At 34.2% G+C, this 22,845-nt stretch overlaps 2 protein-coding genes across 4 annotated transcripts in view; one reads left to right on the top strand and one right to left on the bottom strand.

Annotated features, from left to right (window-relative positions):
* LOC105836473 (protein obstructor-E) overlaps positions 1 to 16,626 on the top strand; it is a 54,870-nt gene extending 38,244 nt beyond the window's left edge. For 2 of the 3 annotated variants that reach the window (XM_012680527.3, XM_036293957.1), the window contains 2 exons: positions 13,642 to 14,052; positions 15,234 to 16,626. In XM_012680527.3, coding sequence (XP_012535981.1) covers positions 13,642 to 14,052; positions 15,234 to 15,544 — 722 coding nt within the window. In that variant the 3' untranslated portion in view covers positions 15,545 to 16,626. Of the gene's footprint in view, positions 1 to 5,476; positions 6,558 to 13,641; positions 14,053 to 15,233 lie in introns of those variants that run through there. The other variant, XM_012680528.3, reaches the window with a different exon arrangement.
* On the bottom strand, positions 16,618 to 21,480 carry LOC105836475 (protein obstructor-E). The gene is made up of 5 exons (XM_012680532.3): positions 21,352 to 21,480; positions 19,803 to 20,036; positions 18,816 to 19,083; positions 17,374 to 17,508; positions 16,618 to 17,267 (listed from the first exon to the last, which is right to left on the bottom strand). Exons 1-5 carry the CDS (start codon positions 21,404 to 21,406, stop codon positions 17,252 to 17,254), a joined length of 708 nt encoding a protein of 235 aa, XP_012535986.1. The 5' UTR covers positions 21,407 to 21,480; the 3' UTR covers positions 16,618 to 17,251.
* Between the last annotated feature and the right edge of the window lie 1,365 nt (positions 21,481 to 22,845).

Raw genomic sequence — 22,845 nt, 5'->3', positions numbered from 1 at the left:
TAAAGATCACACGGAGAAAATTTTATAGTAAAAATTACTATGGTAAATAGTAAGCGTGGACCAAGGAAGAAATTATGAAAATTTTTATTATGTTTTTCATCAGATTGCCATAGTATTTACTTATGCTATAATTCTCTGAAATTTCTTATGGTCTGTAACTGCTATTGTACATAATAATTTTTACTATAAAATTTACTATAAAATTTTCTCTGTGTAATTAAAAGGACAATTAAAATCACGCTTAGCAGAAGTCGCGTTATATATTTTTATATATAACGCGACTTCTGCTAAGCGTGATTTAAACATAAAATATAAAATACGAAAGTACAAAATACAAATTATTAAACATATAACAAATTGATATAATTAATTATTTTTTAAATTTATTAATTGTTCTTTGATTATACACACAAAATAAATTACAAATTACAATTATTTTTAAATCACATAGTAATTTTTTGTTTTTAATTTTTTGTTTAAAATATGCGCGAATCAATATTTATTATAAGCTGTATGTTAGCTGTATAAATGTCGCTTTTGGAACATTCTGTACAAGACGATCTTTTATTTCACATTTAGATATTTGCATCTTGTGAGCGGGTCGGCTTGTTAAAAGAAATGGTTCTTTTAATCGCGACACGGACCATCTTTATAGGGTCTAAGGTGTAATATACGACAAAATGGGGATGTGTAGGCTATTGTCGGTGATACATAACACACGTAGGATGCACAGTGGTCTTACGTTACACAGTGCATCGCCGCATCACAGGTAGCACGCTAATGACAAATGCTACGCCTTTCGCCAACTTTATCATCGCTTTCTGCATTCACAAACGAGAACATTTAATATTTCTGACATGATTAATTATCAGATATTTTCTGAGCGACACTTTTATTCTAAACGATGAGACGATGAGACAATTCGACAAGCTTATGGAAATTTTTAGTCGGCGAAGGAAAAGTACGATAATAAAATTTATAAACTAAAAAATTGGAAAAATTATTATTTAAAAATATAACAGTGTACTTAAAAGGATCCTAGAAAAATAATTTACAAAAAACAATTTTATTAATAAAAATATTTGCAGATATATGTACATATACGTAATCCAAATCTTTAATCTAATTTTAAAAATAAATTGCGACAACTGAGAATACATATATACGTACGACAAGTTATTCAGAGAATGATCAATGTCTCACGAAATTCCTGATACAGGATATCCACGGACGTCCATTGGCTAAGTGTCCTAATGATGCGAGTCATTTCGGGGAAGAGACCGTTGCAGGAAAAAGTAAGAAGGCGAGAGGGAGGCGGAACGACGATAAAACAATTAAAAAGGATCCAAAGAACGGCCAGCCGCGAAAGGGTTCGTCTGACAAAAAAAGACGATGCAATAAAGAAAATAAAGGGGCAGAAGAACGCGGTGGACTCTCGGACGCGCTGATCCAAGGACCAGAGGTCCTTGCTCTCCGGGTCATAGCGGTCCGCAGACTCCTCGCAACACCTTCCTCGGGTCTCTCTCTCTCTCAGAGGCTCTCAAGTCTGGCCTATTCGGGCCGGCAGGCCTATCAATATCGACGTGACCATATCGGGTTTACAATAGACGAGGGAGAATTTTTATAACAGATATCATTATATTGTGGACACGCGATATGTGATAATACTTTTATAAGAGAAGATTAATAGCTAGTAGTTGAAACCGATATATTTATCGAACTGAAGCTATTTGTACTTAAAACGATGATAGATTATGTTAAGTGTTTCAATTTATCTTTGCACTCAGGAATATTTATTAGGATTATTTCTTTCAAGATTTTTAAAATGTTTATTTCTTTATAACTTTCTAAATTTTTAAAACTACTACTTATTTTACGAATTTAAATAACGCCATTTTTGAAAGATTATATATAAACTTTAATTCTAAATGTTGCTGCCTGTTTTTATTGATTTTACAAAGAATGTTAAACATACAGAGGCATAACGTAATTTATTTGGAAAGTACTTTTGTCGTGACATTTCATCTAATTTACATAATCGGTGATATCGTACATCAAGTGTCGTACCGGTGAAAGAGTTGGTTTCGCCTCTATGAGAGACGAAGCTAGAAACCACGAGACATTTCCTTGTTAATTACTTTCTCGCCGGGACACTTACAAACTTAGCATTTTACGTGATTGCACGCGACCGTAAGTTCTTCGCGCCACGCGCCACGTTTCGTAATTTCGCAGGTGACAGGTATTCGCAGTTTTCAACAAGGTTCTGAACTTTGTAACATCAATTTGGTACATATATAGTAGACAGAATTTTAATTTGATGCTTAGGTTCTAAAATATACATATAAATCATCATCAATAGAAAGTCATATCTTTATAGAAATATTTTAGACTTATATAAGATACGTAATACTAAATATTATTATTAAATATAAGAATATTATGAAATGTGTGAAGAATATCGAATTCTTTCTTTTAGTCGATTCTTTTCATGATTAAGAACGTGGTCTCTATTTACTTCATAATGATTGTTTTGGCAAAGGTACTCTCGGTGGTTTGCCATTGTTTTTCAAGAGGTGATATTTGTGTGGTCAATTAAAAATTTCAAAATGTTCTGAGTTTGTACCTGAATCTTTGGCACAGAGAGTAGACGTGAAACTCTTGCGTCACGATCACTAAATATCGAACAATGAAATGTATACTAAAAGATATATTATATACGTAGTATACACTGTATATTAAAAGAGTAAAATATTATAAAGTATAAAAAAATGTACTATATAACACAATAAGATTCTCTTGTTAATGAAAATTGATAAATTTATTTACAGAAATTATTGTCCTCAAAATTTATATCTTTTTGCAGACTTTCATATTTTCATTTTTTGAAAACAATAGTAATATATTACTGATTTATTATTTATGAGTTATAATATTATGTGTAAGACTGAAAATACTCATGAATTGACATTTTTTAACCAAGCTTTGAAATCAGCTCCTGATTACATAAGTTTGGAGTAAAAAGTAGAAATTTCTTGGCATGCGTCGTGCTGTTACTGCATCCAGTCAATTACGGCAATGTGTGTAATGCGTTAATGCGATTGCATCGCGGAAAGGTGCACTGTCGCGGAATTTTGTATGAGGCTGAAGAGAGAGTATTAGAGAGAGTATTGACCCTTACATTTACATGTTAATTATTTCCGATATGTGCATGTCAGTAATACAATACTTTTGAATATAATGTAAATTAATTTTCTTGTATACTTTGGATCTTATTTTGTATAAAAAATTAATTTTTTAGATGCACAAGATTATATAAATACAATACATGTTTAAAATTTAAAGGATAGTATAAATATAATATAGAATAATATTTAGAAATAAAATAAAATTAATTTTGTCTAAAATTGGATCATATCTAGAAAGAATTGTTTCTTGTATCTAGTAAAAACTTTCTATAGGTTGCATATTACATATATGAAAATTATATGACATCTTTATTGAGTAACCAGTTTTACTCTGGTGCAACACGGCTTGCCATTATTTAGGCGTTCTTTATCTATGATATATGTTTTGGACAAAAATCTAATATTAGTTTTCTAATATTAATTTTTATAAGAATTAAGAAGGAATATTTTGCACTAAAAGTTTTTAAATATAAATTTTAAATATTTGGTTATATTCTTATCATCATTAATAGTTACTTCATATAAAATTTCTAAAAGTCAATTTACACAAACACATAATCTCGTGGCTCGCTTTGTCATTTATTCTTTAAATTTATATTTATTCCAAATTTCATGTAATTTTATTTTTAAGTAACAACACTTGGAATAAGAAAAAGCAATAAAAAATTTTCATTTTTTATTTATTATAATTTTATGTTGATAATTTTATGAGTTATACATATATATAATTTTAAAAATTTTTTATGTATCTGAGATAAGAAATTACGAGATAAGAAAAACACGAATATCCGCGTGATCGTGCGTAATTTGATACGTTAACGATCAACCTCTTCTTTTGCAAATTGAGGGTGGGATTGTGAGATAGTTGCGAAACTGGGCGTCCCATTGTTTCATTCTTATGTGTCTCGTTTCCTCTTGTGACCATTCCCACCAAGCATCGTGATAATTTTATCCAACAAACGTCCGTTTTTGTCCTCTCTGTCGTTGTCTTCTTGCATAAGAGTACCCAGTGAAAATCCTTGAAGTGCGAGGCGTCTTGGGCTCTCTTCACCTTCCGGGAAGCGTCAGTCGTTTAACGCAAGATTTTTATAACTTATATTTTAATTAACAATCGTTTGTTTTATTAGTCAGTATTCTTATTTTGGTAATCAGAAGTGCATATAGTGTTTCTAGCAGTAATCTTCTAATTTCAAAAATTGGAAAATTTTTGCTTTCTGTAACTCAAGTAATTAATGCATTATAATATGCATGACATAATATATCTGTTAAAATTATAATTATTCCCCTAACTTTTGAAAAACGGAGATAAATGCATTAGAATTCTTAAAAAATGTTGAAAGGTTTCGAATTCTTTTGGTCGCAAATTTCTGGAATTGGAATGTCGATGCAGTGAGTACGATCAGGATTACTTAATGGTCAGGATCGCCGTAGCGATTTGTAGAAATTGAGGATAGACTACGAGGAAACAAGTGAAAGGTGACAAGAAAAGAACCACTAATTCGTTATTATATCTTTCTATACTATCAAGATTGCTGTATTAGTTCAAATAGTAACAAGTTTTGTAAGTATCCTACAAATTGCTTGACATCTGAATAGGAATAAACAGCAATGAAATATGTTACACCATCTTAAAGTTATTAAGCAAAATTTGAAGAGCATTTCTCCTTCAAGCAGACGGTGTTCTTCATTCTAGAAACAAATCTCCGTTCCTCATTATTATGTTCGTTATATAATCATACATTGTCATATCGGTGTGACACGATTTGTATGAGAAGTAGGCATCTCGTGCGACTCATCGAGAGTGTTTCACCTTTATTTTCACCGTCTCATCGCGTGAAGCTGGTCGAATGGTCACCCGGAGAGGGAGAGAAACCGTGAAGGCCTCGTCTCGAGGCCGCTCATGTACGCGAAATGAACGTCGCGGTTAACGGTAGCGCTTCGAAATAACGGAAAAGATAGACGCCACGTGCTTCTGAACATTTCTCGCTTCAGGATATCGCGATAATTATAATGACGATACATGAGAGATTCATGATAGAATCAGTTTAATATTTTAATTGTTATTTGAAACTGAGATAAAAGATTCTCTCTCTCTTCTTTTCTAGGAAAAAATAAATGGATGTACATAGTATTTATTTGTTAGTAATAATAATAATTATATAAATAACAAGTATTCCTTTTCTTTTGTGTAAATTTTTTTTGAATTTTTTCCTGAATGAATTTCTTTTCCTGTGTGTAAATAAAATGTTTACTGAATGAATTTTTCTTTTTAATTATCGAGCAAAAATTTTACTCGTCACTCCGTGACGATCTTGTTTTCTTCGGAACAGAATTTCACTTCCCCTCTCTTTCGCAGCGGAATACCTGTTCTCGATCACGAAAGAGTACGCATTAAAATCTCGCCATATCAACTATGAATTAGTCTTGCTTTGTCGAGTTTGACCATGTGATTTTATTCCCGGAAAATTTAATAGAATAGGAAAGAATTTTTAAAGCACATGCTGTTGACCCCGATTTGTAATACATAATTGATTTGAAGGGTTTGATAGAACTTGAGATTTTAAAGTTTTTGTAAATAATTTATCTCGACGATATCTTATTTTTATTATATGCACTTTTATGAATTTTTAGTTATATTTTAATGTAGCAAATGTGCTATAAATGTGATTGTTTATTTATTTATTCTTGAAAGTTTTGGTATTATCGAAGTAAGATATTTACTAGGTTAATGTTATTTAGATCGAAGATCTCAGTTTTTTTTATTAATTTATTTACATTTATACGACAAAACCTAATAAGAACTAAACAGAAAACGAGGCCGGTATACAGGTGTCATTACTCCCAAGGAATCATAGATAATCATTTATAGCAGTCGAAGCATTAAGTACGCGCTAATGACCTTCTTCAGTATGTAATAAGTCGCCGGTATAACGATTATTATTATTAAGGACGCGTGTCACCGTCTCTTAACGAGTTACGTGAAGGGATTCTTCGCGGCGGATGCGTTTTACGACAGTGTCATCGGGCAGCTATTAGCTCTAGAACTCCCGATAGACAAAAACAGGTGTGTTCTCCAGGTAGAGCCTTCCTATGCGGCCCCAGAGATCGGCCGGGGACGGAGAGTGGGGCGTTCATATAAGACACCAAGCAAACGCCTCTCCCAGTGACCAGTCTCGACACGAAAACTCATCAGCCGAGCTTCCTCGGCTCCCATACGACAACGCAGAGAAAGAAAGAGTATATTCCTCAGGCATAAACCGGAATATTTTGCCAATTAGGGATTGACATTTCGCGTTAAGTCTATTATACGCCGTTTTCTCAGGATGTCGCAGCAGATCCTTCCGCTCGTCCTGGTGCTCTTGGCTGCTCAGGGTGAGTCCTTCCGCTTCTTCTTTTTCTTCTCCTGTCTTCTTCGGCTTCTCCTTCGTCTTGATTATTCGTTGCTTTGCCTTCGAGGTTCTTAGAGATTGATTGACTGAATCAACTAGTTAATATTATTTATTTGTCTATTTGCTTAGATTTATATTAAAGTATATATTGATCTACATTTTTATTAATTAAAACTTTTGACAATTTTTAATATTCTTTAATGACATATGAATCGATTATATGAATGGAAACATTAACAATTGTCTATTGTCATTATTCTCAATGAATAATCTTTTCGGGCCGATAAAGCTACGGTAATGATAAACTGCTTTTTTTTATTTTAAAGGTTGCATATTAATATATATTTACAATATTTAAAATATATACAATAAAAACAAAATTTATTATAAATTATTTATTTAATATCGGTTTGTAATATTATTTAATTATATAATAATATTTTTTGTATAAGTGGGATACAATAAGTTTTTTAAAACTTTTAATAACATTAAGAACAATGCACTAATAAAGTTATTAAAAAGAATACATGGACATTTAATTAAACAAATGTTTTTTTAAATAAAAAAGTATGATCTTGTTCCTTACATTTTAATGTCATGATGTTTTGATAAATTTAATTATATATTGATATTTAATTATTTAATTAAATGTTTATTTTTTTATCTTTTATATATTGTAATAATTGTAACGATTTTAATATTTCTATAATTTTATAAATTTTATTAATTATTAGTACATATATTTTATTAATAATTTTTTTTTTATTAGGAAATTTATTAAATGTTTTTTATAAATATTCTGAATAAATTATTTAAGTTTTATTTTTTAAATTTAATAATTATTTTTTTGTTCTTAATAATATTGACAAATTATTAGTTATTAAATAATTAACATTATGATGAATAAAATAATATATTTTAATAATAAAAATATTTTTTTTTAATCTTAATTTGTAAATCAGTATTTGAAGTGTGTTTATATAATTATGTGCATCTTTCTCGTCTCGATAATATAAAAATTAAATGTTTGGTAATATCTGTTTAAATAAAATCACGGAAATATCTAACATCTTTAGAAGTGGATCGCCTTTGATCTTGACTTGATCTATCGACCGTTCGGCTTTCACTTTCGAGATCGTTATACGTCCGCCTGGCTTATCTTTATAAATAATAAGAATCGATCAATAAAACCGGGACGTGCTGAGCGAGGTGCGAGAATGAAAACGGTGAAATTTCCACGCAGCCGTCGTCGTTTCGCAGTGAAACTGAAAAATCGCGCGAATCGTTCTACTTTCTTTCGCGAATCTCATGATAATCGCGGACGTTACACCGATTAAAGATCATCTTATGTCCTTTGCGAGATCGATGATGATTCACGAGAGCGACCCACTTCGTTTTTTTTCGTTGAGTGATGAATATCACAATTTATATCTCTATAATATAGACTCTATCAATATTTAGATATGAACCATTAGTATCTATTATCTCTTTTGTATTGAATTGTCAAACAAATCAATAAGAATTATCTCTTGTCCATGATTTGACAATTAAAATTATTTTGTTTCGCTTCTCATTAATAACGCGTGTAGAGATGCGAATTAAATTAATCACCGAATAATTTAATATATAAAATTAATAATTTGATGTTTTTAGCAATTTTTTGGCGGGGGCGAAGGTAACAAGAGGATATTGATTTATTTTACATAATAAAAATTGTATGCTACATAATCATTTAATATTATATATGGAAAAAAAATAGAATAACTATAATTTATCAAATTAAGACTATGTTCGCGAAAGTAGAGAAAATTAATAGGTGTCAAGTAATTTTGCGTGATATAAAATTACATAAATGCTAATCTGATAAAGGAGAACAATATCGTGAAGTTAGATAATGAACCCTAGTACAATTTTCATTGCACAATACACACGACATTCGGAGCACAGAATCTGTAGCAGTGGGTCCATCGCTCCGCAATTATTACACGCATCTCTGTAAGAACAATGGTGGCCATTCACCAGGTTTCACACATCTCGAAAACTTTCTCCCGTGTGCCAGGAGTGAAAATATGAAAGTAGCTCAGCCTGCAGTTCACTCTCTCTCTCTCTCTCTCTCTCATCATCTCTCCTTCTCGTTTCTGTTCTTCTTTTAATTGTTTTATAGCCTATAATTACAAATACTATAATAAAAATATGTTACTATTTACTCAAATTTTTGCAAATTAAAAAATTCCAAATATAAATATTAAATTCTAAATTTAAAATAAGAAATCTGATTTTTCTTTGAATAGAGAAGTAACTTTAATTAATTAATGTGTGAACTATTCAATGCAATTAGCTGAATTTTTATGATTATTCCTTACTCTTCTTATCTTAATTTAATATTTAAATTTTAATTTACACATCTTTGTATTATTTAGTTTTATTTTTAATCCGTTTTTTTCTCTGTATATTATAATATTTATATTTTATAAAGATTTTTTTTATCATGTTTTTTTTCTCATTGCGACTCGTAGACATTGTTATCGATGATAGCATCGAAAGAATCTATTTGAAAATATATGATTGTCGATAACTCAGTTTTGTAATGCTTACGCAAGAGGTTTTACTTTCTACGGCGACATTTGGAAATATTACTTCGGAAATATGATCGGCAGCCATCGTGCGTAATCTTCGTGGAGAAAAGTTACATTCATTCATCTCCATTTATTTATCTGCTTCCCACGCCTGCTTTCCCGACGCACCTACAGCGCAAAGTTGCAATGTAAACGTCGGCCAGTTACGGAAGTGGCGATGTAATAGCGTCGGGTAAAACATTTCGCTCAACTTGAATTATCGATTGGATTGGTGTAAATAGGAAGGAAAGGAGAAACGGATCTCGTAAACGCGCCATTGTTGTTCCGGTGCGGTGCGCTTTTGTCGAGGAACATTGCACTTCGTCGAGCTAGGCGGGGCACTAACTTTGCGTTCCTCGAGTTCTACCGGTCTCAGGAAAGATTGAGTTGGCTTATTTATCACGGAAAGGAACGTGAGAAAGCTGGGAATAAAAGAGAGAAGGATATATACCATGATTTGCTATTTTAAAATAAGTCGAATGCTTTTTTTTCATCTAATCCGGTAATGCGAAAATTATGTGACATTTAATCCATAGCAGGAAATTTATCGGGAAACCATTTTTATTCTAACTGTTGGCGTGACATTTAACTGACAATTTCGACAAGTATACGTCGAAATTGAAAAAAATGTAAAATAACAAAAATAAGAAATATTAATGGACAGATAAATTAAATTCCACCCGGGAGAAAAAGGGTTTATTAAAAATGAATAAAATTTAGATATATACCAATTTCTCGTGAGAGCCAAATTTATTTCTGCCTCTTGCTGCGAAAGTTCTGTCTCGTGCAAGAAAATCGTTTTCCCGAACGATGAAATTGCGCGAGACATTTTTTTTCAAGCTAAGACATTTATATTTTTATCATGGGTTATTTCTCAGGTGTACTTTCTAAAAATTAATGATGATGTTTCGCGCGCTGATCATCCATCGCGAACTGCCAGTAAATCTATACTGCGCCGCAGAGAATTCTTCCTGCAACACAAAATCGATTCCTCGTAAATCCTCGAAGCGAGGGACTTCCTTACCGTCACTCATCCGGGGCTTCGTGTTTTGCGCGGAGCGTGAAATCCTCGCGAGGTGCAAAGCCGAGTCGATGATGCTTTCAGCGGCGAGCAGTTACGGCCGCTGAGCCATTGCGGCTTCGGGCTAACTTGCCAACGAGGAGTCGTAAAGGAAGGGAAAGTAACCTGGTGCTATGTTAACTAAGCGTCTCGCTTGCGTAATTTGCCACGACATCTCTGTGAATGTCTCCACCTATTCGCCGTACCGTGACGACCGCGCGCGAAAATCGATTAACCGTGCCGATCTTGCGGTCAACTGGATTTATCTTCTTCACTTTTCGAGTCTTCACCCTTTCGGGTGGCCACGGCTCTTATTACGAACCCTTGACGGCATTTGCATAATTCCTGAAGGATAATGCCTGGTAATCGTATCAGTCTGGATACATTGCGGACATCGATGATCACAGTGAGAATTTCTTTTTATCGTCATCCGAGAAAGAGATGAGCTTTTTGTATTTTTTATTCGATTAATAAAAAAGGGAAAATAATATCTGAAATTAGTATTAAACATGTACAAAAATGGATTTAAAATATTTATATTATTTTATCTATGTAAAAAATAAAGGAAACAAAAACTTAGTTTTTTTCTTATAAATTCTAATTTTATTTTGCAATCAGCAAATTTTAGAAATTAAAATATTTAATAATTAGAATTAAAAATTTCATAATTATTGTTTTACACATAGAGTGAAAGAATATTTTAGAAACAAAGTTTCTTCAAGTTATATTTGTGAGCTTTAAAGTTATAGATTTAAAGTATAGATTTTGAAGTTTTAAAAATACATTATTTATGTAAATTATTATATATTTAATGAACTAATTACTTTATAATGATATTTTTAGCGATAATTAAGGCCACGATTTACGCAATCTGGTGGAAATTCACAATCTCTAGACATCCTTTCTCAGACGCAGGCAAAGCTTACTTCCCCACGAGATTATTCGTATCGTGAGATCGATCATGTTTCGCTTTCCTTCCCTTATTCGCTCAGGCTCAATTGGCCAACAACGTGCAACTTTTCTATGGCTAAAGGCTACAAACTATGCTCTAAAAGTATATTTATGGCATGTAAACATGATGAATAACTTAGACAATTATTGTTGAAGTTGCACTTTATTTGACAGAATCTGTTCTAATTATTCTGTTTTGATGACTTACACAGATGTTGAAATTTTAGAAAGTTTTTTTGAAATTCTGATTTTTTTCCATTTTTCCGAAAAGTAAAGAATTTTATTAATTTGTGAATACATATTTTTTCTTATTTTATTATGGATTTTATAATCAAAAGTAATTGATATAATGTAGTCTCAATACATGAGACATGATAGGTTTCAAGTATTATGATCGTAGAATCATTTTAATAAGGCAATCAAGATCCAAATGAAAATAAAAGATTTGAGGCGTGGTATCATTGGAAATCTTGCAAAATGGTTTTAGAGATAGGGTCATGATCTCTCATTTTGCTCCGGCATCGAGAGACAGAACCTGTCGAAGATTCCAGTCGGTTGCATTTGGAAAATCTTTTATTTTTATCTCAGTCTCGATCTCCAGATCCTGAGAGAGAAAGAAATTGAGCAAGACTTTATTCCATTCTCAGATTAGATCTCTTAAAAGTGGGCGGAACAATATAGCTTACAAGTTGAGAAAAGAGTAGGAAAAAGAAAACAAGATTAAATGAGAAATAAAATGAAAATTATTGACGGATGATTATGTGTCAATTCCAGCTTCTTGTTTTACAAAATAAAATTAATGGAATGAACAGAAATCTCTTTTCATTTGCAAACTAAAATAAATGTACATCATGAATTCTTTTAACGCAGCGGTAACTTTTTTAGACGTTAACTAAAAATGAAGTCAAAATTTAAAATTGAAACAAAATTAAAGTAAATTTAAAACAATTTAAATAAATGTTAAAATGGAACAGAAGATAAAATCGAGAGGAAAGTATTTAACATAATTTTAGTAGAAATATTCTTCATCTGGAATTGAGATGCAGGATGAGAGTGACATTAGCTTAATTCATCAAATCTTTCGTGCGCTAAAGGAGGATCGATAAGGTCCATAGAGATGGAGCAGGGGTGTAGAGCAGGACTGCCCCCGAAGGTTGCAAGTCAAGGCTGGGCACTTTCACTCGACAGCAGTCTTGGGAGCGCGCCTCGTGCCGGCTTCCCACCTTATTTTACTATTTGCTTTTCCATAGAATCATTAGTGAAATGATCGGACATCGTGGTAAAACGGCACCAGCAGTTCATGTTGCGTACCTTTGATCCGCGCATGCGTTTTCGACGTGGACCCCGAATGAAAATATAAATAAAATGATTTTCTTAATTTCCTGTTTAATTGGAATTAATGATAAGAAAAACAAAAATACAGACATTAGTGGAACTTTTATTTCGAGATCACAAATTGCTTGAATGATTTATTTAAATCGTGAAATATTTTAGACAAAATGGTTTGAGTCATAAAGAATATTCTTGAGACTTCTAAGAAAAGTTGTAACATGTCTCTATATAAATCCCTATAGAAGTGAAACAACATTTTTATGGTAGGGTTACCTTGAATAAAACATATATCCTGAAAGAACAACATATATCATCGTTATCTAGTCTCAATTTTTCACTTCCGATGTCCTTGTGCAAAGAATTGCGTATAATCTTTCATCGATCGGTGGAAAAAATTTATGACGCCATTCCGTCGGAGAATATCAAACATTTTTCTGTATAACGCGGAAGAAGGATATGCATTACAATGTTCAATTGTGATATTCTTTTACGACGAATTAATTCCGCGTATATAAGGATGACATTATCGTAATTTTTGAATTGACAAATTTTGGTTCATCACAACGCTAAACGACTTAGAAATTGCACGTTGTCAAAATCAAATATATTTGCCAGTATATTCTTGATATTCGCCGAGGCGCTTGATGTCCTTTGACGAGGACACGTGCAGTTGGAATTCGTCATTTTAATACGTCGATACATGTATAGTACTCTGATGTTTCGTAATCGTGACTCATTAGGCAGGAACGAAAGGGAAAGGATAAGATAATTAATACTTATCGAGAAAGGTTAATGATGCGATAAATTGGTAGATAAATTTGAGAGCTCATTAATGAACTTCCAGATAAATTACGTTGTACAATTAGCGTCGAGAAAGTAGGGAATTGAAACAGAGGAAAACCAGGAAGAGAAGAGAAGATTATTATATTTAATCATAAATTAATCACTCACGAATGAGGAAATAAGTACTTTTCTATCAGAGAATTCCATATCAGAAGAACAAGCTACATCCTAATCCTTTCCAACAATCTATTTTCCTCGTCCATCCGAACAAGACCCAAGAAGTACAAGGGATAATTGGATGAGCGTTCACGCTTTTGCACTTGCAGGCTCACTGGGCCAGAAACAGCAGCAGGAGGACCCATGCCAGACGAAGTCGCGGGTGGTGGGCGACGCCGAGTACTGCGATCGCTATTGGGAGTGCGTGAACGGTCGCCCGGAGTTGTTTGATTGTCCGAACGGTCTCGTATTTGCCGGCAAGCACCGCGGTGTCACCGAGGGCTGTGACTATCCGTGGCGTGCGAACTACTGCGACGGTAAACGCCAGGCAAATCCGCCGATTCAAACCGATCATTGTGACTGGTTGTACGGAATCTTCGGCCACGAGACGTCCTGCACCAGGTACTGGACTTGCTGGAACGGCACCGCTACAGAGCAGCTCTGCATAGGCGGTCTGCTCTACAACGAGCGGGCCAGGTCCTGCGACTGGCCTGAGAACGTCGAGGGATGTCAGAAGCATCGTAAGTACTGTCGACAGGATGAAAAGTAAAGGAATTTCATTAAAAGTTAGGACACTCGGGATTACATTAAAACTTGGAACGATTAATAATGGTGAGAGATAAGACGGAAATTGTTGTACCGCATGAGAAATGACGTAGTTGACGATCGAACACTGTATAGAAGCAAGTGAAGTGGTCGAGGATTAAGTGCACCATTCCCGCGAACATTTGATTCTCGAATCGGATATTTTTAACTTGGTCGGATCTCTTCACTTTCTTATCTTTACAAGAATTAATTGCATTCGGTTGAATTCAACGGATATATTGCCAAGTTTTAGGCGAATTTAATTCACAAGAAGCGGAATCCTAACGATCCTTTTCACTTTCGAAAGTGGGTAGACAGGACACGCGCGCGATGCGTTTCCTCGTGCCTACTCTACCGTTTCTTCCAGGAGTCAGTGCCTTAAGGAAAAATGGGCGAGGCACTTAATTAGCATTCGAAGTGAATTCTTGTCGCGCCTTTCTCCTCCTCTTTGCCCTCGGGATCGGATAAAACGCGTTTATTATTAATTCGTGTCGCCTCTCTCTGAATGTCATCAGCCGATGCATCGATCGCACGCGAGATCGTATATCTTTCTTTACGAGAAACTGATGGGAAATATTTAAAAATTTGGATAAACATTGAATATTTTTTGCAATATTTTAAAAGGAGAATATTAGAAAGAAAGAAAAGAGAAATTAATTGATTATAATAATTAGTGATGAGTCAGTATTAGTATTTTGGAATTGACAGAAGTTTCGAAAAACATAGTAATAGCTTCCGTATCCGAAGTGCAGAAAGAAAGAAAGAAAGATATTTACGGATGTATACACTGTATAATTAGATTTCGAATTAAATCATCATTGGCAAGTCCCGAACGAAAGTTTTCGACTTTCACCGAATCGATATTACGTCAGTTTGCAAAGAAGTAATAAGAAATTCATCAAAAACCGATCGAATAATTTGCAGTGCTGGATTTTTTATTTTAATAAAATGTCAAAATTATAGACATAATGACTGATATATTTAAGATAATGATTGGTTGTAAGTAATGGTTAGTGGGTTGATATGCACATAAATACACGGTTTCACGTGTTTCGAAAGAGCCCTAGGCAGACTAGAGCTCCAGTTAGACTAAGAGTAAGACGCCGCTTGCTTCCAGCACTTTGCAACGACGATGCAAACGGCAACGTGCCGCTGGGAAAATCGTGCAACCGTTATTGGCAGTGCCAGGGTGGTTACCCGCGGTTGCAGCGCTGCCCGGCCATGCTGGTGTTCGACAGGAGATCGTTGAGATGCGTGGTGCCGCCGACGGAGGACTGCGACGTTCCCACGACGCCGCCGCCTACCGAGGGCGAATTGTCCGACGGTCGCAACGAGCAGGAACCTGAAGAGGAGAACCTGCCGCCCGGTGTGTCGCCTCTGCCAGCGGGTGCCCTGCCTATTCCCTTGCGGGCGCGTCCCAGGAACTAAAAGTCGCAGCAGGACTTCGTCCTGTCTGACCTGGAAGGACGAAGGAAGCGCCAGGAGATCCCTTCTCGACGACTGAGATCCTGGAGATCGTTGATCGGTGCGGAGAGTTAGAGAAGAGTTCTCTCGTCGAGTCTCCCCAGGTTTTCACGCGATATTTTGCAGTTTCGCAATTAATTTGGTAATTCTAGAATTCTCGTAGAATTTCGGAGATTTTAAAAACTGATAGATTCTTTTCATGTCTTGAAATAAATTCTGAATGTCGGAGAAGTTGCAACGATTTTCCTCAAGGAAAAGTTAGGTTCTTTCTGTAGATAAAATCTTTATTTCATTCTCACCATGAGAATTTAATTTTCATATACAAATATAAAATTTAAATTTGAGTAAAAGTGAGAGTGATAACTACCTATAATTATACAGTCCGGTTCTTTTCAATTAATAAATAATGGATTTATCATTTTAGTTAATTCATGAATAAAAAGTGTATTCATGAGAAATTCATCTATTGGATAAATTATATTATAATTTGTGATCTAAAAGATCTTAACTCATGAAAAATTGAATGAAACTTTCTAGCCACTTAATAACGAAAGATAAAAGTTTTCAAAGACACTTGGATGTTTTTACAAATCTGGAAAGACTAGAATAAAATAAACCAAGCCGGACTGATCTTAAAAGTTATAAATAAAACACTCTTAAAAATATTAAATAAGAAAAAATACGCATAAATACGGGAGTTTTTTTTTTAAGAAATGGAATTAAACTTAATAAAAATGAGGAACCATTTTTAAGGACTCGTCGACATCCATCGATCCGTTTATGACCGATCGAGCTCTCTTTCCCTTTTCAATAGGGATTTATATTAGTAATTGACAATAATGTTAATAAATACATCTCGTTTTTCGGTTCCTGGACCGTTTACCGTTTACCGTTTACCTCCGTCGCATCAGTCGAGATGTAAATATTTTTTCTGTCCCCTCCGTCTTCTTTTCCCCTTTCTCATCCCGCGCTCTTGTAATTATAAGACTCGTACCACGTATATGTAGATCGATTGGAATAAACTGTACGTTGTATATTTTTTATACGCATGTCCAGATTTTATTCAATGTTGCCTGGCTGTACATTGTTACTATATTTATCATAAATACATTATATGTATTACATATCGTATTACATAAATACACTATATGTACTACATATCGTACTTGCTCTCCACGCACTGTACATTCAGCTGGTCTCCTTTAAACGTCTATTATTATAATAATAATTTACGTTTGATATGTTTTATCTATTGGCAACGCCGAACCAAAATGAAATCTAAACAGGAATATACATCTATTCCATTATTATTATTTTCCTCTAATTATTTTCTGTATAAGATGTTTGTATTATTAATAATATCTTATAATTTTTCTATTTGTAATTTCTTTGATTTTTATGATTGAATTTTTCCTCTGTGTATGTGTGTGTGTGTTTTATGTGTTTTTAAATAGTTTCTAGAATCAACTTTGTCCTGTGATAATTTAATTTTTTACAATTATACACATAATCTTTTTTATCTGTTTTTAAGTAATTTTTAGAATCAATCTTGTCCTGTGATAATTTAATTTTTTACAATTATACACATAATCTCCAGCTAATATTGTTACATCTCTTTGCCAAAATTATCGATTTCAAGGCTGGGTGATTGTCAGGAATATATCTTCACATTTAAATACCATTTGAGCTAAAAAATATAAAAATACGCGCGGTTAGAAAATTAAAGTATTTCTACTTTTACATTAAACGAAAGTTTAGCATATCGATAAATATATAATATAAAAAATACAAACCAGTGAGGAACCTCGTCCGGGTCCAGGCAAGTCAGGCTCACCGAGTCGAATAGTTTTCCCTCTCCGCAAGTGAGAAGTCGCGGATGTCCGTCCACGCAGGTGATCAATCTACCGCAGTCATTGGGCACGGGGAATCTAAAATACCATTTGTAAAAATTTTCTCGTTCACGTGAATACTTGTAAAAATTTTAATTTATAGTTTTATAAGAATTGCTTATTTTGCTATACTGTAAAAATTTACAATAAAATATCGATTTTGTGGCCGAGAAAAAATTTAACCTTTAGGGCCGTTGTTCGAACTTTTTGATAAAGTTCTACTTATCAGATAAGCATGTGTCTATCTCCATTTTTTTCTAAATAAATAGAGACAGACACATATTTATTTGATAATACAAGTTTTATTGCATTATTAAATAATAAACGATAAAAAAATATCGTAGTAAATTTTTGCAGTTTTGTTTTTAATAGCATTTCCCAGAATTCTCGCGGGAAGAATCTCGAGATAATTTGGAAAGAATAATGTGTTCGTTAACGTGGAAAAATTAAGTATTCAAATAAAACACCGGTGTCGACATTTATCTCTCTCTTTTTTTTTTCTCTTTCTCTCGATCTTTCTTGGAAGGCGACCGGTTCTTAAATCGTAGTTGTGCTACGCACAAATGTCTGACATTTAATGACGTTGACTCCTTTTACTCTTACAATTTTCAGTGGCGAGCATTATTTCTTTTTAATGAATCTTCCTCGTAATAAATGAGACAAGTTGCGAAAAAGAAATAAAGACCAAGATAAAAAATTTCATTATATCTTGCGATTGTATGTAGTAAAATAATACACACACATTTCAACAAATACGCAACTGAAAATTTAAATAAGTACATGGAATCTGATGATACCATGATATGTGCATATCTAGATTTTGATTATAGTTGTATGGAAGAGAATATAATTATAATAAATCACCAAGAAAACTAATTTTTGCGAAAATATTGAAATTAAATACTATATGTATAAGATACCATGAAGTTAATTTTGACTTTGACACAGAAAAAAAGAAAGAATATTTTAGGTTGCAATGATTATTGAACGTTTCAATTAAAATAATCGATAATCGTCAATCGATATCGAGAAAGAGAATAATATTGATAACAAGATTGCTCACAAAAGATCGAAGAATTGAACTCTTTTAGGCTGCGTTCCGGAATTTATTGCCAGTACTGAAAATTAATTCTTGTTACGTATACATGTTTTCAGTGTCGACAGTAAATTTCAGAACGCAATTATAATCTTTCAAAAGTGAAAAAGAAAAGAAAGCGAATACTTAAAAATGTCGCCTGCCCGGAGTGCGTTGACCCCCATCGTCAGTTTTATTTCCGTCTGGATTTCCTTTACAAACGATTTCTCGGAAGTTCGTCTTGTATATAATTCTGCGGTACGTGCATTACCTCGGGTAGGGCCAGAATTTGGCGGCGGCGCTGTGGGGGGGCAGCTTGTGCGGGCATTTGAAGCCCACTATAGCCTCGGGGTTGCAGAAGGGGATGAGTTCGTCCGGCCAGACGCACGAGTGAGTCTTGCCGTTGTAGACCAGACCGGGGTCGCAGTGAGCCTGTTGCGGCTCACCGTGGACACACTTGATGTAATTGGTGCTGCAAGTGTCGCTTTCTGGATATATGCCGAACTGATACTCGCAGCCCGGGCTGCTGATCGGCGTGTCTGCAAAGAGATCGTTCCTACTTAACCGTATCAAGAGCTACAGCTATGAATAGTATAAGTTCAAAAACAAAAATGTGCTATTTGACAAGAAAGAAATTTTTTTGGCAAACATTAAAAATTGTGAAAGGGGATAATTTTAAATTTTCCTGCCCGAAAGAATAACATTCAATTAATTATCTTACGAATGCTTTCTGTGCGAGTATAGTAAAACATGTCATGTGGTTTTTTATCGGCGTTTTTTGCAATAAGATATGAAAAATAAAACTGGAAACTACACAGAGAAAAAAATTTGTTTGAGTTTAATAAACAGTTTTGTTCGACTATTTCAAAATATTTTTCTTTGTTTTTAATAAATTTTATTAAATCTAAAGAAATGTATATAAAGTTTATTGAAAATAAAGAAATATATGCTTTAAAATAATCGAACAAAGCTGTTTATTAAAGTTAAAGAAATCTTTCTCTCTGCGTAGAAAGTCATGTAATTGGATCAGGATGCTGAGTCAATCGAGAGATAAGCGATCTAGAGATTCATTTGGGCGAAATCGTAATGATTGGCGATTAATGCGACCTATTAAAGTGCCATAAAAATCACTTGTCTTGTACGACTTTTACTTTCCTGACAATGTTTCTTTCGCACGCCTGATTTTTTTTTATATTCGAATCCAATTTAGGTATCGAATATTGGGCCCCAAATATCGTGAATGCAACGTGGTACTTACAGTCAGCCTTGCGATTACCGCAATCGACGGCCCAATTATAATTGCAATGATTATGGACAGCACCGTGCCCGTCAAACAGAAGTCCGTTCTCGCAATATTCGAAGGTCAGCGTGCCGTTCGTGCACAAGAAGAAGGCCCCGCAGTCTTCAGGGTGAGCGTAAGCGTGAATTCCATAAGGATCAGGGCATGGCGGGGCATCGAGTAGGGCGGCACTTTGAATTGGTACTATGGGGGCTGTAAAATAAGAATTTACGTAATAAAAAAGATAATATACCTATTATAATACTAGATGTTAAATTCTTCAAAATGCGTTAATTAATATTAGCGTTATAATATTTCTCAAAAATATTACATATTGTGTTAATTAAAATATGCAATATAATTTATAGTTTATTTTTAATTATAATACCCATATTGTAATGCATTATAACTGATTATAAATTATAAATTATTTTTATATTAACAATTAATATAGAATAATTTGCTTTTCATTATTGTATATTAGACATATACATAAATAATATATATACACAACTATTCTATATTAATTATCGTAATGCGAATGTAAATATATGCACATTTTAATGGAATATAAAATGAAAATATTTTAGCATAATTAAACAGAAATATATATACCTACATTGACAAAGCATAAAAATTATGTATCTTATTTTTTCACAAAGTAACACATTTTACGACGCATTGCTTGATGAATAGAAATGATAAACGAAAATCGATGAGAAGCGAGATTTTGTTGGTTTGATTGAAGTTTGGTTGCCTGGCATGTTGTCGACTTGGAAAGATTCGATTCGCATGACAGCCTCGCGAATGTTGGTTTTTCCTAAACTTTTTTTGCAAACGTACATTGCGACAGCGAGGTGAAGTGTAACACGGGCACTATATCTATTTTCTTATAAAATACAAACGTATATTGCATGTGCGATTTCTTAGATATTCAGATTTTGTGTTCAAAAAATGGAGACTTGGAAAAAAAGATAGTGACGGTCGATAGATCAAAATTATTTTTGAAGAAAATTGTAGTAAAAGAGTGTAAAAAGAAATACACAAAATAAAAAAATAATTCCAAAAATGGTTGAATGAGATGTGTTACTAAAAAATAAATTATTCTAAAATTAAAAATTAGGAAATTATTAAAAATAATAGTAATTATAGTTGTTAAAAATAATGATCAAAAAATTGTCCTGCACAATTCAGCTACTTTATAGATCGCTCCATTACGTTTTTATCATCGATCACTTCGGAATGTCCGTCGTTATGTCACACACGGATCTTAACATATGGTGTTTCTTCGGTGAAAGCCTCGCGGGCACGAGGGCGATGTCGCAACCTGCCAGGGGTCCATAGAGAAGAAGAAAGCGTTCACGCCTGCGGAGAGGCAGTCCCCGGTGCACAGAGGAAGACGAGAAACGCATTCCGAGGTGGAGATGCACGCACGATGCGAGATATAGGGTCGCGCGTAGGCAAAGTGAAGGTAACCACCTCGCGGGTAGTTAGCGGTGGTTGGCGGTGGCGGTGGTGGTGGACTTACCACGTGCCAGGACTGGCAGGAGCAACAGCAGGGTCACGCTCCTTGAATAGCTCATCTTTCCGGCACTCTCTTCGACTTGACTACTGTCTCTGACGGCGAAGTTGGCGATTGGCGCGCACTTTAGGTGTCGGCCTCGGTACACCTCCGGACGGTCCCGTCTCCCTTCACTCCCTTCACCGCGACTTTACCAAACCCCACCAGGATCCCCCTTTGGCCGCCGCTGGTTTGCCTACGTGCTCGGCCTGTCGACCAGCGGCGTCGAGCGTGATGAATTGTCCGGATATCGCGTTTGGATCCTTCAATATCGCGAGATATATTGATTTAGAGAGAAGAGCGAATTTAAGCTGAATAAATTGCAAAGTTACTGGAGAAAGTCAGGAAAGAGTTCTCCAGAATGTGTACAAAACATGTGAAACATGCAAATACTCCGCGGAAAAGTGTCGCGAATTGAAAGCTAGTGAGAAAAAAAAAGATTCTGTCAAGTTCGCAGCATAATAGCTAGAAGTCCTTTTACGTCGACACTTTTTGAGAGAGAGGAGACATGAATTTCATTATTTTTTACGAATCAATTTAATAAAATCTAAATTAAAAGAAACAAAGAGTTACATCATTGCTTACATTCGAGATATAAATCAAAGAAAATCCGGATATAATAATTGAATACGATAAGCTAATTAAGTCTAAACGATATTACAGCAACCATCATAAGTACGTTTGCAACAATCATCGGAAAAGCTGTCGGAGGCATCTATTTTTAAGCAGCTGAGCACTCTCTATACACGTTGCGTAATCATTTGCATGAAGAAACGAAGAATACTTCTTTGACCGCAGAGGAGCGATCCATCATTCTTCTAATCATCCTAATCTCTGGCGGCATCGCGATAAATTGCAGGAGAACGCATCGCGTGTGAATAAATGACTTAAGCCAAAGCACAGTCTTCCTACACCTCTCGAAATATCTGAGAATGCAACCCGACGCGTACGCTCTGCATACAATTAGCATTGCACAAGTACGCTTATTATTTTTCTGCACGCTTAGTATTACGTATCATTGTGTATACGGTTTCGATAATCGGCTGTGCAAATCGAAACATCGTCGAATTGTTTCGATTCTTCGGATAGATGAACAGTTCAAAGAAGTTCAACGAGTGATTAAGAGCTCTCGCTGTTAATTATGGGAACTTTCGCTGATTGGGTTTAAACGGTTATTTTTGTTAATATTACAATATACTTAATAATATAACTAGTAATATAATTATATAATTATGGAAAATTTTTCGAATTTTTTGAATTATAGCCGTCGATTATAATACAATCTCTTGTGCGTGAATGCACGCGCTTTAATGAAAAGCACGCTTTTTGTTGATGAAAAAAGGCAAGTGGTTTTTCAGAGGAAACAGAATACGATATTCAGCAATGTTGCATTTAACGGTTAATGCCAAGGTGCGATTTTTTTCTTATGATATCACTGACCACGCTGTAATACGCGCTAAC

This window comes from Monomorium pharaonis, chromosome 11 (genome assembly GCF_013373865.1).
Source record: "Monomorium pharaonis isolate MP-MQ-018 chromosome 11, ASM1337386v2, whole genome shotgun sequence".
In the NCBI taxonomy this organism is placed as follows: Eukaryota; Metazoa; Arthropoda; class Insecta; order Hymenoptera; family Formicidae; genus Monomorium; species Monomorium pharaonis.
The sequence above is the reverse complement of the archived record's forward strand: the minus strand, read 5'-3'. Positions and strand labels throughout refer to the sequence as shown.